We start from the raw sequence: 13,595 nt of genomic DNA, 5'->3' as shown, positions 1-13,595 counted from the left end.
ATAAAATATCTGGACAAGAAAGAATTCCTTGAGACTAGAAAACACAGAAGGAATTACAAAGGAAAAGAGAGATTACATAAAAGTTAATTATATAAAAATTAAATAACCATAAAGCAGAACACATCATAAAGAAAATTTGTAAAAAGTAAAAAATATGATAGTGGATTAATATTCTTAATAGGTAAAATGTTAAGAGAAAGTGATCAGGAAAGCATTGAAAGCTCATTATTATGCAAATGTAAATAACTGCATGCCCATCGAAGTTGCAGAGCTTTATTATTAAACAATTTTTAATGATAATACTGTGTACAGTTTTGTAATAATAGACATTCCTATGTACAACTATTGCAATAGTAAACTGGTGTTTGGAAATATCAAAGGCCTAAAAATGATCATCCCTTTGATTCTCAATTTCATTAAATTTCTAGAATTTTAAATAACTATATACTGAAAAGCTTAATGGATAAAGATATTTTCCACTTCTTTATAAAAGTCAAAATTTTAATTTCAAAAAAAGAGCAATGATTAAGTAGGGTAAATCATATTAGATACTAGTGCCTAATGACTAAAAATAATACTGATAAAAGGGCTCTCTGAGAATTTTATATTAAGTGAAAAAGGATATTAACATACATATTAAAATGTTGGGTCAAAGGATGAAGGGTGATTTTTAGTTCCTTCTTTAAACTTCTCTGTATTTTCTAGTACTAGCATGTATTAAAACTTTTACAATTAGAAAGTTAAATTTTGAACACATAATTGCAATAAAGTATTAGGAGCATATTAAAAGTAGTATGTCCAAAATATAAGTCAAGAGTCAGCAGAAACAGAGAAACAAAAAAAGTGATTGGCTCTATGGGGGATGAAGAAATAGGGAAGGCATCAGAGGATGTGACATCTGAGCCAGGTTTAATGGATAAGGAGGGTTCTTAAGAAACATTCTTGTCAAGGAGAACAACACATGCAAAGGCAGAGAGGTAAGAAACAGCAATATGTTGGCTAAAATGAAAGATTATGAAGCAGCAGTGGTAATTCGATGCCATTAACTTGCAAAGACATTTGAAATTTCACAGGTGAGAGAGCACTACTGACCAGGGACACTACCGGGAGGATACATTACACTAGCAGTTCGCTATCAGCTGTGCTATTATATTCCTTCATTTGCAGTAATACTACAGATATTATTGTTATACGAATTACCTAGCATTTTGTGTCAATACTTCCCTTTATGGTTTGATCACATTATGTTATCCTGACTTTTCATATTTCTTTCCTAACTACCTGTAAATTTTATAGAATTTGGTTTATATGTAGAGATATGCCAATAGCAGAAAGTACTAAAGATGGATGTGAATTTATTTTTGTTAAGTTAAATAAAGATTTCATAAATGTGTTGAAGGGGAGGAATAGGCAAAGGCCGGCTAAAGGAAGCAAATAAGTTATTCCAAGCATTTAAGACCTACCTGGGCAAGAGATGAAAAGAAAAAGATGGGAACATCAAAGTCTGCTTGTCTAAGACAAAGGTGAAATTGGAAAGAAAAGAATAATTTTGATCAAAAATGAAAGATCGACAAGTCTAACCATATCTTACATAACAGTGTAGAAGGTATGCTTAATTAAATTTGTACATGACCTGAAGAGGAGGGGTTAACTAACATTATATGACTGAATCGAGATCTCGAAAGATCTTAAAAACCTGGAGATAAAACTTAACATGGAGTAAACCTAAGGTATTGTAGTTGGATTAAAATGAAACTAAAACACACAGGAAGGAGGAAACATGGTTGAACAGCAGCATGTTTGAAAAAGACTTAAAAGAGTTTTAGCTGAGAGTGAACACAGCGTGTCCCATAGTAATATGGCCCTGAAAAGTTCTATGGCAATAGAACACCACATAACAGAGATGGAGAAGTCACATTGTATTTGGAGACCATCAGAGCACAACCAGGCAGGCGTATTTAGTTAAGAAGCAATGACTGTATCTAGAGAAGAGTAAACAAGAAATGATGGAGATATTTAAAGTGAAGTTATATAAAGAACTCTGAAGGAACTATAGATGTTTAGACTAAGGAAAAGACAAATCAGTGGGCCCTTACTGATCACTGTCTCAAAATTATCTGAAGAATGTCATGTGGAAGACATAATTATTTTTGTCCCAAAGAGAAAAAATAAGACCAATATGAAAGCTAGAGAAAAACAGATTACAACTCCATAGCATAAAGATCTTTGTAAAAGTTAGACCATTTCCAAGGTGGAATAAATGGGCTGCCTTATGAACTGTGAGACCGGGACAGCTCAAACACAAGCCGAGAGACCTACAGTTTGAAAGGTATGTTGTGGAGATTTTAGGTTATCTTCCAAATTCGGGGTTTCACTCACCATTCCTTAAACATCTCAAGTACTTTCAGATGTTCAGGATGGTCCTGGAAACAGCAGTAAGATGAATTGCAAGAAGCAGAAAGAAGACTGATTAAAAAATGAGAATAATCTTGATCAGAGAGGTTTATGTGAAAAGTCTCCAGAAAAAACAGATATTGTCAGTTAATAACTAGTATTTGGTACAGGTTTGTGTTTTCCTGACCGAGTAAATTACATATGTAGCATGAGTAAAATTAGTATTTTCTTAAATGCTAAATTTTGAAAATACATTTTTCTTTTAAATAAGATCAATACTATTATTAAAGTAATACATTTCAACTGCCTGTCTTTCTTGATAACGACGCTGTCTTACCCAGTGTGTGAGGAGTATACTTTTTGTTCCCATTTGTTTCCAGAAAATGCGATGTGCCTTGTATTCATTATGACAACATGATCGCCACAGTTACCTAGGTTTAAAAAGAAAAAAGAAAAATAATCACGACTTTTAAGACAAAAGTGGCCTTGGTTATTTATAATGCTTATCAAAGTCTTAGTAACACATTAAAAATATAAAGCAAGCAACATCAAAATCCTTGAACAGATTTCTGTAACTGCTTTACATAAAGTCTAAGTATAGAAAGAATTGGCTAGCCATTTGGAAAATTTTGACACTGTAAGGTAAAAGAGAATTTAATAAAGATGCCAGTACCAACAATACATCTTTAAAGGCAAACTACTGTTCTTTCTATCATATTTTCCCCTTAATAATTATACTTTACTAAAAATGTTTATGTTAAGTACTTCTAAATATCTAGTAGAAATTTTTCCTTAAAGGCAGAAGAGAAAATGAAAACAATATGCATATAGATATAAAAAAGTATGTTTTGCCAGTAGGTAAATTGAAAACAAATGTAAAACGTCACAATTTATTCTTCTCACATTTAGAGAACAATAGAGCACTATGACCTTACGCTAACTACTAACCCAAGGTTTCTTCCAACTACATATGATTAGTAAAATTTAAACTTTCATTCTCAACTATGACTACATACATATTTGACAGGATGAGGTGGCCTGAAAATTAAAATAGATGTAATGAATTAACTTTCCAGTGAAAAGTACCCCTGAGATCGGCTATTTGTCAAAAAAAAAATTAAAAAAAAAAAAAAAGCCCTTGAAAGTCAAGTTTTCAAATGACAAAATCAGTCAGAAACGTTTCTTAAATGCCTATTCTACTAACAGAAAAACAAACTTCATAAGATTCTAGAAGCTTATTTAAGAAAGAACACCACTGAAATAGTATGTACACAGTATATGAAAACTAAAGATTACATTATATGATTCTATACAGAGCTCTGAATTTGAATGGCAGAATTTTCGGAGAGAAGTTCATAGTCTATATCCGACAAAGGTAAAGGAAAGAGGATAAAGCAGGTGGGTTTTCTTCACTAGAATGAAAGGGAATCCAGAGAGGTGAAGGAAAGACGCAGGAAGCTAGCTGTTAAATGTGCCAAAAAAAATATTTTGACAGTACTTGGTGAATTAAGTGGCTAAATTTCCTAAAGGTGACACATGGTGGGCTACTAAGGCAGTTGGGTAGATGAACCAGAAGAACCACAAAAGAGGGTGAGAAGCTACCTATCTACTCTCACACATATGCTGAAATTACCTTAGCTTTCACACAGGCATTTACAGTAGAAGAAGCTAAGGCCCATTAAGATTAAGGGATTTGTCAAAAGCTCACACACCAAGTTACTTAACACTCTGTTCAGGCTCTTTCCATGACACCTATTTAGAGGGCAATGGAATCTTTAACTTTCCATTAAAACTGAATTTATTTGTAAAATTAAGATTGCAAAATTAAAATGATACAATAATTAACATCTGAAATAGACTGGCATTTAACTGAATAGTAAGAGAGGAAAATGTGCTAGCTAGGTAGTGTTAACAGCATCATCAACTTTCTGCTTTTTAACAAGTCCTTAAAAGATTTAAATAAATGATATAAAACAGAAAACCCGTGATTAAATTAGATCTAATCTTTCTTTAATTATTTGGTATGTTAGTATTCATAACATTAACCTTTAAGAACTGTGTGCAACTTTGATTTCATTCCATGTAGAGTAGGAGTATTTTAAGATAATCTAGTAATAACTTTAGATAATGCTAAAGAAAGGCTTCCCTCTGCTTTTAAATGCTCAGATAGCCCTCGACTAATTAATCTGTGGGTAGTGAAGAATGGTGTCCTCATGAAGAATAAGTCATAATCCAAAATTCACCACGTGCCCTTTCTTTTTATTTATCAGTAGAAAAGAATCACGTTCAAAAAGCTCCCAAATCCCAAATTCAGGAGGATACCTCCAATTTGAGAGAGGAGGGAATTCTGTTTCTAGTTCCACATAATTTCCATCTTGACTCGGACCTTTTCCACAAATAATCTTATAATGGAAAGTTGGTTTTCCACAACACTTCACAAAGTCCAGTGGCCCTATAAAATAGTTCAAATGTCATATATGTTATGTTCAGATACATTACTGGTTAACTTTTATAGCCAATCCTGGATGTATGATCATCATTTATAATATTATTTTTGTGGGAAATTAATGTCAATTTTCAAATAAACATGTTTACAGTGATTATGAGCAAATAATATATGCTTAATAAATGCTGATTAAACCAACGAATTTTAGAAATAAACTTAAGACATAACATTTGAAATTAAAAACTGCTTGCAATTTAAGTTTTGATTTTAGTGACATCTTGTGGACACAAAAGGTTTTGCTGCTACAAGTAATATACAGTAGGAGATAAAAACACAATTCAGTCTTTAGAAAGTAAATTTCTTATTTTATAGAAAAAACTATTCATTCCTAGAAAAGGATGACCTGACAGGCAGCCATAAAAGCTCACCTGGTGTTCTAGCAGAATGTTTATTCATTAGTTTTTAGGGGATACTTCTGTAATAATGACTTGCTGTAAGGAAGTAGAACTTTAATTCACTGGAGAGATAAGTGCTATACTGTAAGAAGGAAATTAGGTGACTACTACTAATTCTATTTTTCTCCAAATTTTGTATCATTTGAATTTCTAGAAAGACAACCTAAGAGATCTTATCACCTTACTGATTTCCTTGCTAAGGGAAAAGCAGGAAAACACAGGTAAGTGGTTAAGAATCAGCATATTGAAGTGGAACGAGCTATTTCCTATAGAGGAAACAAGTGCCTGGGCTCTAGTCCCAATTCTACTATCATAAGGCTAAGTGACAGAGAGAAAGTTGTTTTATTCTTCTGATTTTAATTTTCTCACCTATCAATGAGGCAGTTAAAAACATATCTAAAGTCATAAGGAATTAAACGAGTCTATGAATTGGTAATTCTATTACTATGGCATTCTCCTGGTCCGCAACGAAACCAAAAAGGATATTTTTAAAGATATAATTAGTCAAGCATAAGTCTGCTGATTCACTATTTTACTTTCAAAGTACAATTAATCCTCATTATTCATGGATTCCATATTGCAAATTAGTTTATTCCATATTGCAAATTTATCTGTAATCCCCAAATCAATGGGATTACAACTGCTTTCTCAGTAGTTCATGGACATGCATCGAACAGCAAAAACTTTGAGTAGCTGAATGTACACATTTGCAGCTGAGGCTGGATAAAGTGATGCTCTGCCTTCTGTTTTCAGCTCTGGTGCTATAAACAAATGTCCTTTTGTGGTCTATTTAGTGCCATGTTTTTTGGCATTTTTATGATTTTAATTAGTGACTTTACTGTTTAAAATATCCCCCAAGCCTGATTCTGAAGCACTGTGTACTGTTCCTAAGTGCAAGAAGGCTGAAGCGTGTCTTGCAGAGAAAATGTGTTAGATGAGCTTTGTTGAGGCCTGAGTTATAACGATGTTGGCCGTGAGTTCAACGTTAAAGAATCAATACATACACTGAATAAGGCATCTTTAAACAGAAACACGCACAAAACAAGGATATATATTGATTGGTGGATGAAAATGTTGTGACCAGAGGCTCACAGGAACCTAATTCTGTATTTCCTCTAATTCTGTAGTTCCGTGTTTACTAATTCAGTATTCACAGTGACTTTAAAGAAAATAACTTCAGTGAATAATGAGAACTGACTGTGCTCATAAAACATGTGTTTAAAAGTGTCATTCCACAAAACATTCCTTATGAGCATCTATTATGGGCCAGACAAGGTACTAAGTGCTTGAAAAACAAAGAATAACATGAAAAATCCTTAGATTCATATTCTATGCCTAGAGATTTTTTCACAGGGTGTGGGCTTATTTTGATACCTTACTGAAATTTTCATTAAGTGAAGAGAAAAGATTAGTGCTCACAACTGGCATCTATGGATGCATGCATTCATTCAAAAGCATTTCCTGCATTCCAACTATGTGTCAAGTACTAGGGATACAGCTGTGAAAAAATCAGGCAAAGGTCCTGTCCTCATGAAGGCAGATGAACAACAAACATTTACATAACATATCAGGTGATAAGTGAATCCTAATTTATCAAAAAGGCAAGGGAAAGGGCAAGCAGTGGAGGAAATCAGCGAAGGCCTCCCTCAGAATACAAATGACTGAGCAGAAATCTGAAAGATGTGAAGGAGTCAGCCATGGAGATGTCTGGGGAAGAGCACCTAGGCAGAAGGAACAAAATGTGAAAAGGTCCTGAGGAAAAATGTGCCTGGTGGGCAAGTTAAAGGAATAGCAACGGGCCTAAGTGCATTACTTAAGGTAGGAAATAAATTTGGCGAAGTAATAGGGACATCATGCAGGTGTTTGTAGGGTACTGACAGAACTTTGGCTTTTACTCTTATCTTCCTTTGGAAAAGATAACTAGCCCATCTGTGGAGAAAATACCCTATTGGGGCAACTGTAGAAGCAGGGAGATCACTGACTGAGGAGACTTTTGGAATAATCCAGGATAGAGAGCGCAGTGGTTTAAAACTAGAGTAGAAGAGAGATAATAAGAGATGGCCAGACTTCAGATATACATAGTTTTTCACATACATTTATACATATGGAATTGAACAAGGAGAGTCACAGATGAAGCAAAGGCTTCTAACCAGAGCAACTAAAAGAATAAAGATGCTATTAATTGAGATGGGGAAAACTGGGAGGAACAGGTTGGTTTGGGTGGGGAAAATGAGGAAGACAGACATCTCCAGATAGACTTGTACTGGAGACAGTACAAGACACACATGAAGATTTGCTGAGTAGAAATTTGGTTATGTGAGTATGGAATACAGGGGAAGGGTCAAACTGGAGATAAAAATTTGGGAGGCATTAGCACATAGATGATATTTAGAGACATGAGACTGAATTGCGATCACCTAAAAAATGTGAGGAGGTCCAAGGACCGGACTCTGGAGCACTCTTGATTTTTCGTGAGAGAAAAATCACCAATGATGGGGAGTTACAAAGCTGAAGTGAACAAAGGGGACTGAGAAAGAGGAATTAGCAAGAGAGGATGAAATGGGAAGAATGGCATTCGGGAAAATGAGAGAAGAATGTTTTAAGAAGAAAGTTTTCTACATGACAATTAGCCTGGACTCCTCAAAAGGTTAATAATAATACCACCACCAAAATAAGATGATTATTCTAGCTGAAAATAGACTAAAGAAACATAACAACTAAAGGTGATACATAAATCTCAGTTGGATCCTAGTTCAAAAAAGTAATAGCTATAAAGAACATTCTTGTGGCTACTAGGGAAATCTGAAAATGCACTGGACATTAAACTAGATAATTAAATTTACTATTTATTTTCTTAGGTGTGATAATGGCAATTTGGTTCATAGGAGACTATCTTTATTCGTAGGAGACATATGCTAAAATATTTGTGGGGGGAGATATAATGACATTTGCAACTTATTTTCGAATGATTGAGTATAATTATGATAAAATGTTTTCAACTGTGTAATCTAGGTGGAGGGTATAAAGAAATTCTCTAGATTATTCATTAAGCTTTTCTGAAAATGTGAAAACTTTCAGAATATGTGAAAATGTGAAAACTTTCATAATAAAAGTTAGAAAAAGGTAGAAGACAAAGAACCCAGTAAAAAAAAATGGGCAAAAGACATGAATAGACATTTCACAGAAGAGGAAATGATAAAAGGCCAATAAACAAATGAAGAGATAGCTCTGCTTGTTATCAGGAAAATGCAAAATAAAACCAAAAGAGAACATTTCACATCTACCACAGTAGACAAAACTAAAAAGAATTAAAATCCAAGTGTTACTGACGACGAGGAGTGACGGGAACTCTTACATGCCGCAGGCAGGAGAGGATATCAGGGTAAACACTAGCTTCCCACACATCTCTGAGCCCAGTAATTCCAGGCTTATTGAGACACCTTGGAAAAGCTCTTCCACATGCACACAGGGGAAAAAGATACAAGAATATTAACAGCAATGTTGTTTGTAATAGCAAGAAAGTTGGAATCAACTCAGATGCTGACTACAGAGGTATTCATTTCACTATCATGATTATGATTGTTAATTTTCTTTAAAATTATACTGATAAATACAGATCGATCAATTGCTCTATCTATCTATCTATCTATCTATCTATCTATCTATCTCTTTGTATATTTCATGTCTTTGTATGTTTCAAAATAAAAAGTTAGAACTATCAACTGCAAAAAATGTTGACAGGTCAAGCAAGATGAAGAGTAAGAACTGACACCTGGATCTGGCAGGGTGGACATTGTGCCTAGGTTAAATGAAGTCGATCAAAACTACCTATAATAAGCAGAAATCTTTTAGTATAAAAACAACTTTTTTGTTTTGTTTTGGAAAAAGGATACAGAAAATCAAATCAATTAATTTAAAACAGTGAAAAATGAACTTTCCATGCCTAGCTCCTCTACATATCTTCCTGGAGAAAAGGGTTTTTAGGGAGAGAAGGCAAGTTTATTTGCTCATTTTCAAATTCATCTATTCAAATGTACAGTGGCATGTGAAGAAACATGTATAGGAGAGGACATTTATAGTCCAAATCAGGATATTTCTAAGAGTGAATGGAGGAGCAACTGATAAATTTGCTGGGGCGAGGGTGTAAAATGGGGTTTTCTTAGCCAAAGTGGTCTGTATGGTTTCCCTAAGAATAAGCTAAATTCATTTTAGTGCCCTATAGGTTTTTTGCAAGAATGGAATAAGGGATTCTCAGGAAGAAAAGAGGTCCTTAAAAGCAACCCAATCAAACTTCTTTGAGATTCTATTCTGGCATGTAAATTGTGGTTACTAATGACAGGTCTAAAACTATACTCACTCAGTTGATGGTACACAGGTTTATGCAGTCCTTGAAGTTTAACCGATGCCATAGCAGCAAGTTTGCCAGGGGGCTGCATTTTCCCATCTAAGAGATACCAGACTCGAGCAAAGGTGGCCCATTGCTTGAAAACGCAGAAGGGGAAACAAAGAAAATTCTAATTAAAATGGAAATAATTGACTTATTATGTACTATCACATAATATGTGACTTATTATGTACTATCACATAATATGTATTCTACAGTTAATGTCAATAATTTCAAAATAATCTTATCACTAAACAATTTTTTTGTTTTTCTTGATTTCTGGAAAAGGGGAGATCTTTTCTCATTATTCTGCAAAGATTAACATGGTAATTTTTCCTTCCTGCTTTTCTATTAGCAATATGGGTCATGCTTTATTAAAAACATTCTAATTATTTCCCTTTACATTATAACTTATATTCCTTTGTATCACAAATAACAGAATCTAGAGAGGTAATGAGAAGTATTTATAAGTTGTTTATGAAAGTCTTCAAAAATATTTTGAGATTAGTAGATACATCATTGAAGGATGAATGGCCAATTAGGAACTGAAGACCATTCAGTAGTTTAATTCTAAGGGAGAGTTAAATAGCAGAATGTAGCTGGGAAAGGATAGATGGATGATGTTAAATGAATTTTAAAAAACTGCCTTAAACAGATAATCTTTAGGCTCCTCAGGCATAGACCACTGTCATTTTAGTGCCTATCAGTGCCTTCGAACTCTAAGAAACTTATAGCTCAGAAAGATCTTGACCAGATGCTTTTTCTATGCATATACACAAGCAGCTAAACAATGCTGGAAAAAATACAACTAGGTTATCTGGTTTTATTTTAAATTTAATGATCATAAACATCAAATAAGCCTATAAAACTGTTTACCAATTGTTTTTTTCCTGTCCTCTCATTTTTCTAATATCTAGTTCCTCTCGTATTTCTTTTGTCAGCTTTATTGCTATTTTATATATATTTGATGCCATTGTAAATTGTATTTTTAAATTAAATTTCTAATTGTTGCTGATTTATAGAAATAGACTTCATTTTTGTATATTGGTCTTGTATCTTGCAACCTTACTAAACTTATCAGTTCTAGTAGCTTCTTGTAGATTCTGATTTTTTACAGATGATCATGTCTTTTGCAAATAAAGACAGCTTTTAACCCATACCTTTTCCCTACCACTCTGACCTTATCAACTAACAAAAAAAGATTCAAACAGTGGGAACTACAGGACAATCTTGTTTCTTCAAAAAATTTAAAGGAAAAAAGGAATAGGAACCTATTTATTAAAAGAGACTTAAAAAACATACAACTTATTGCATTTTGGATCCTAATCCAAAGGAACAAACTGTAAAAGTATTATGAATTTATGTAATGTATAGGATATATCCATGAGAAATTGAAAATTTGAACATATACTGGATATTCTATATTAAGGATTTGCAGTTAATTTTTTATTTAGCTGTGATAAATAGTATTGGGATTGTAATTTTTTAAAACCCTTATCTTGTAGAGAACATACTGAAATTTTTACTGATGAGATAATGTGTCTGAGATTTACCCCTTAAGGAAGGGGTACAGACAAAATGATACTGGCTTTGAGTTTTGTAAAACGAGGTGATAGCTACTTTTATGACTGTAATTCTCCATAATAAAGTTAAAAAAAAAAAAAAAAGCAACTCCTGACCTCACCTCCCCACCAACCACTGCTTCATTTCTTTCCACTCCTTTCTAGGAAAATTCTTCCAAAGAGTTGTCTTTACTCCAATTTGCCTGTCCCTAATCTCTTTCAACCTACTCCGACCTGCCTTTTGTCCTCCGACACTCATCACCATCACTCTACTGCCTGCCAAAATTACCATTACCTTCATGTTACTAAATCCATTGGTCAATTCTAAAAGCTCCATGCAGCTGATCATTCCCTCTCCTGGGTATTCTTTCTTCACTTGATTTCCAGGACACTACCCCGTGTTGGTTTTTTTCCCTACCTTGCTGATCCTCCCTTTTGCCTCTGAAATGTTGAAATGTCTCAGAACTCAGTTCTTGGTTCTCCTCTCTTTTCTATACCACTTCTGCAAACACTTCATCCAGAGCCATACCTTTAAATGGCATTTGTATGCTATGACTCCCAAATTTACATCTCTAGCCTGGATCTCCTTCCTGAACTCTACACTTATATCCAATTGCCCTCTTAACGTCTGTACTACAGTGCTTCTTAAACCGCATAGGTAGTTAAAGACTAGTTAATTCCCCAATCCACTGCAGACCAATACTTTTATTAAAAAAAAAAAAAACAACAAAACTTAGATTAAACAAATTAAAATTCAGCCACAATGCCAAATTGTTATAAAAGTTTTTAAAGGTTAAAATTTCTAATTTCTGTATTTACCTGATCAGGGAAAGGTAAACAGTCTAAGGAAGGTATCACACTTGGAGTGGGACTGGGCTAAGAGGAATCTTAAACCTACATATACAAAACTGAACTCTTGCTCTTCCATCTGAATCCTGCTTCAATCTCAGCCATTCTCATCTCAGCTGAAACAAAAACCTTGGAGTAATCCTTGTTTCTTCTTTTGCTATGGTCCCGCATGCAAACTTTGAGAAAATCCTATCGGCTCCACCTTTAAATAGAACCTGATCACTTTTCAACACTACAGTGTTACTACCCTGTTTGTGCCATCATGGCTAGCCTGGATCACTGAAATAAGGATTCTTTGCTTCTATCCTCCACCAAGCCCCATTTCTAAAGTCTATTTAAATTCAGCAGCCACAATGCTCTCTTTACTATCTAAAAGAGATCATGATGCTCCTTGGTTCAAAAACCTCCAATAGGTCCCCATTTAACTTAGTAAAAATCGAATTCTTACAATTCTACAATGATCTATGTGATCTATTTTATTACCTCTCCGACCTTCTCTCCTAATACTCTTTCGGGGGGCGGGGCGGGGCGGGGGAGACTGAAAGGAGCGGACGAGTACAAAGAAAACGACAGTAAGTGGTGGCCACAATCACGACCCTCTACGTTGTGCTTTCCCGAGGCACCTCCTGGTCCGGGACTCGGCTTCTCTGCGGATCCAGCTTCACTAACCTCGCCGGAGCCATTGACCTCCTTCTGCCAGCGTAATGAGTCCCATCAAGCAATAGAGTCCGAGCTCACCTGGGGCGCCCTAGAGAAACTCGACATGTTTCCGCATTAGCAGGACCGTCCTTTCTTCAATATCCTAGTCCAGTCCGCAGCATTACTGGCCCGGCGGGAAACGCACAAACCAAGCAAAATAGTTCCTAGAACCGTCAGCCCTCGTCTGCCTCTCCGCTTTTCCAGGGTCCCCTCCAATCTTCCCAGAGTCGCGATTTAGTCACGAAGAAGGAACTAATGAGGATTCTGAGTGACGTTCTCCCGAAATCCACCCCCTTGCTAGAAAAGCTGCCGAAAACCTACGGAGGACACAATTTCCAGCCGACCTAAGTAGAAGGGAACAGGAAGTGCATCAGCAGCGCGCGGCTGTTTTGATGTGGAATCCGAGACCTGAGACTGGGGCTCAGCTCCGAGGAGATGGATCGCTACCTGCTCCTTATGATCTGGGGGGAAGAAAAAGTCCCGTCGGCAGCAGGTGGGGAGGCAGAGCACGGGCCAGGGGCGTTGTCCGTTGAGGGTACCGAGAATCAGCCGGGTAAGTGCTGGGCTGAGAAAGAGCGGGAACGGCTTGCGGGGAGAAGAAATTTGAGTTGTGATCTAGTTCTGCTGGTGAGAGACCTATGTCGAGTGTCCCAGGAAGCTGTGACTCTGTCTGGGATCGACCTAATAGAAGTTAACATGTGTCATTATCTTCGCGGAAAAGTGGGGACACATTCGTGGATGCAAGATTCCGACGCTCAGTTCCTGGCACGTAAAATTTAATTGAATAAATTCTTTGTGCCTTAGTA

General features: G+C 35.5%; 1 protein-coding gene across 1 annotated transcript in view; it reads right to left on the bottom strand.

Annotated features, from left to right (window-relative positions):
* The window catches only part of MRPL13 (mitochondrial ribosomal protein L13), a 43,978-nt gene extending 30,856 nt beyond the window's left edge, over positions 1 to 13,122 (bottom strand). The window contains exons 1-3 of the mRNA XM_039853704.1: positions 12,829 to 13,122; positions 9,653 to 9,776; positions 2,732 to 2,825 (exon numbers count right to left, since the gene is read on the bottom strand). Of these exons, the coding sequence (XP_039709638.1) occupies positions 2,732 to 2,825; positions 9,653 to 9,776; positions 12,829 to 12,855 (245 nt within the window). The 5' untranslated portion in view covers positions 12,856 to 13,122. The remainder of the gene's footprint in view (positions 1 to 2,731; positions 2,826 to 9,652; positions 9,777 to 12,828) is intronic.
* Positions 13,123 to 13,595: the final 473 nt, after the last annotated feature.

This window comes from Pteropus medius, unplaced genomic scaffold, assembly GCF_902729225.1.
Source record: "Pteropus medius unplaced genomic scaffold, Ma_sr-lr_union100, whole genome shotgun sequence".
NCBI classification, from domain to species: domain Eukaryota; kingdom Metazoa; phylum Chordata; class Mammalia; order Chiroptera; family Pteropodidae; genus Pteropus; species Pteropus medius.
The sequence above is the reverse complement of the archived record's forward strand: the minus strand, read 5'-3'. Positions and strand labels throughout refer to the sequence as shown.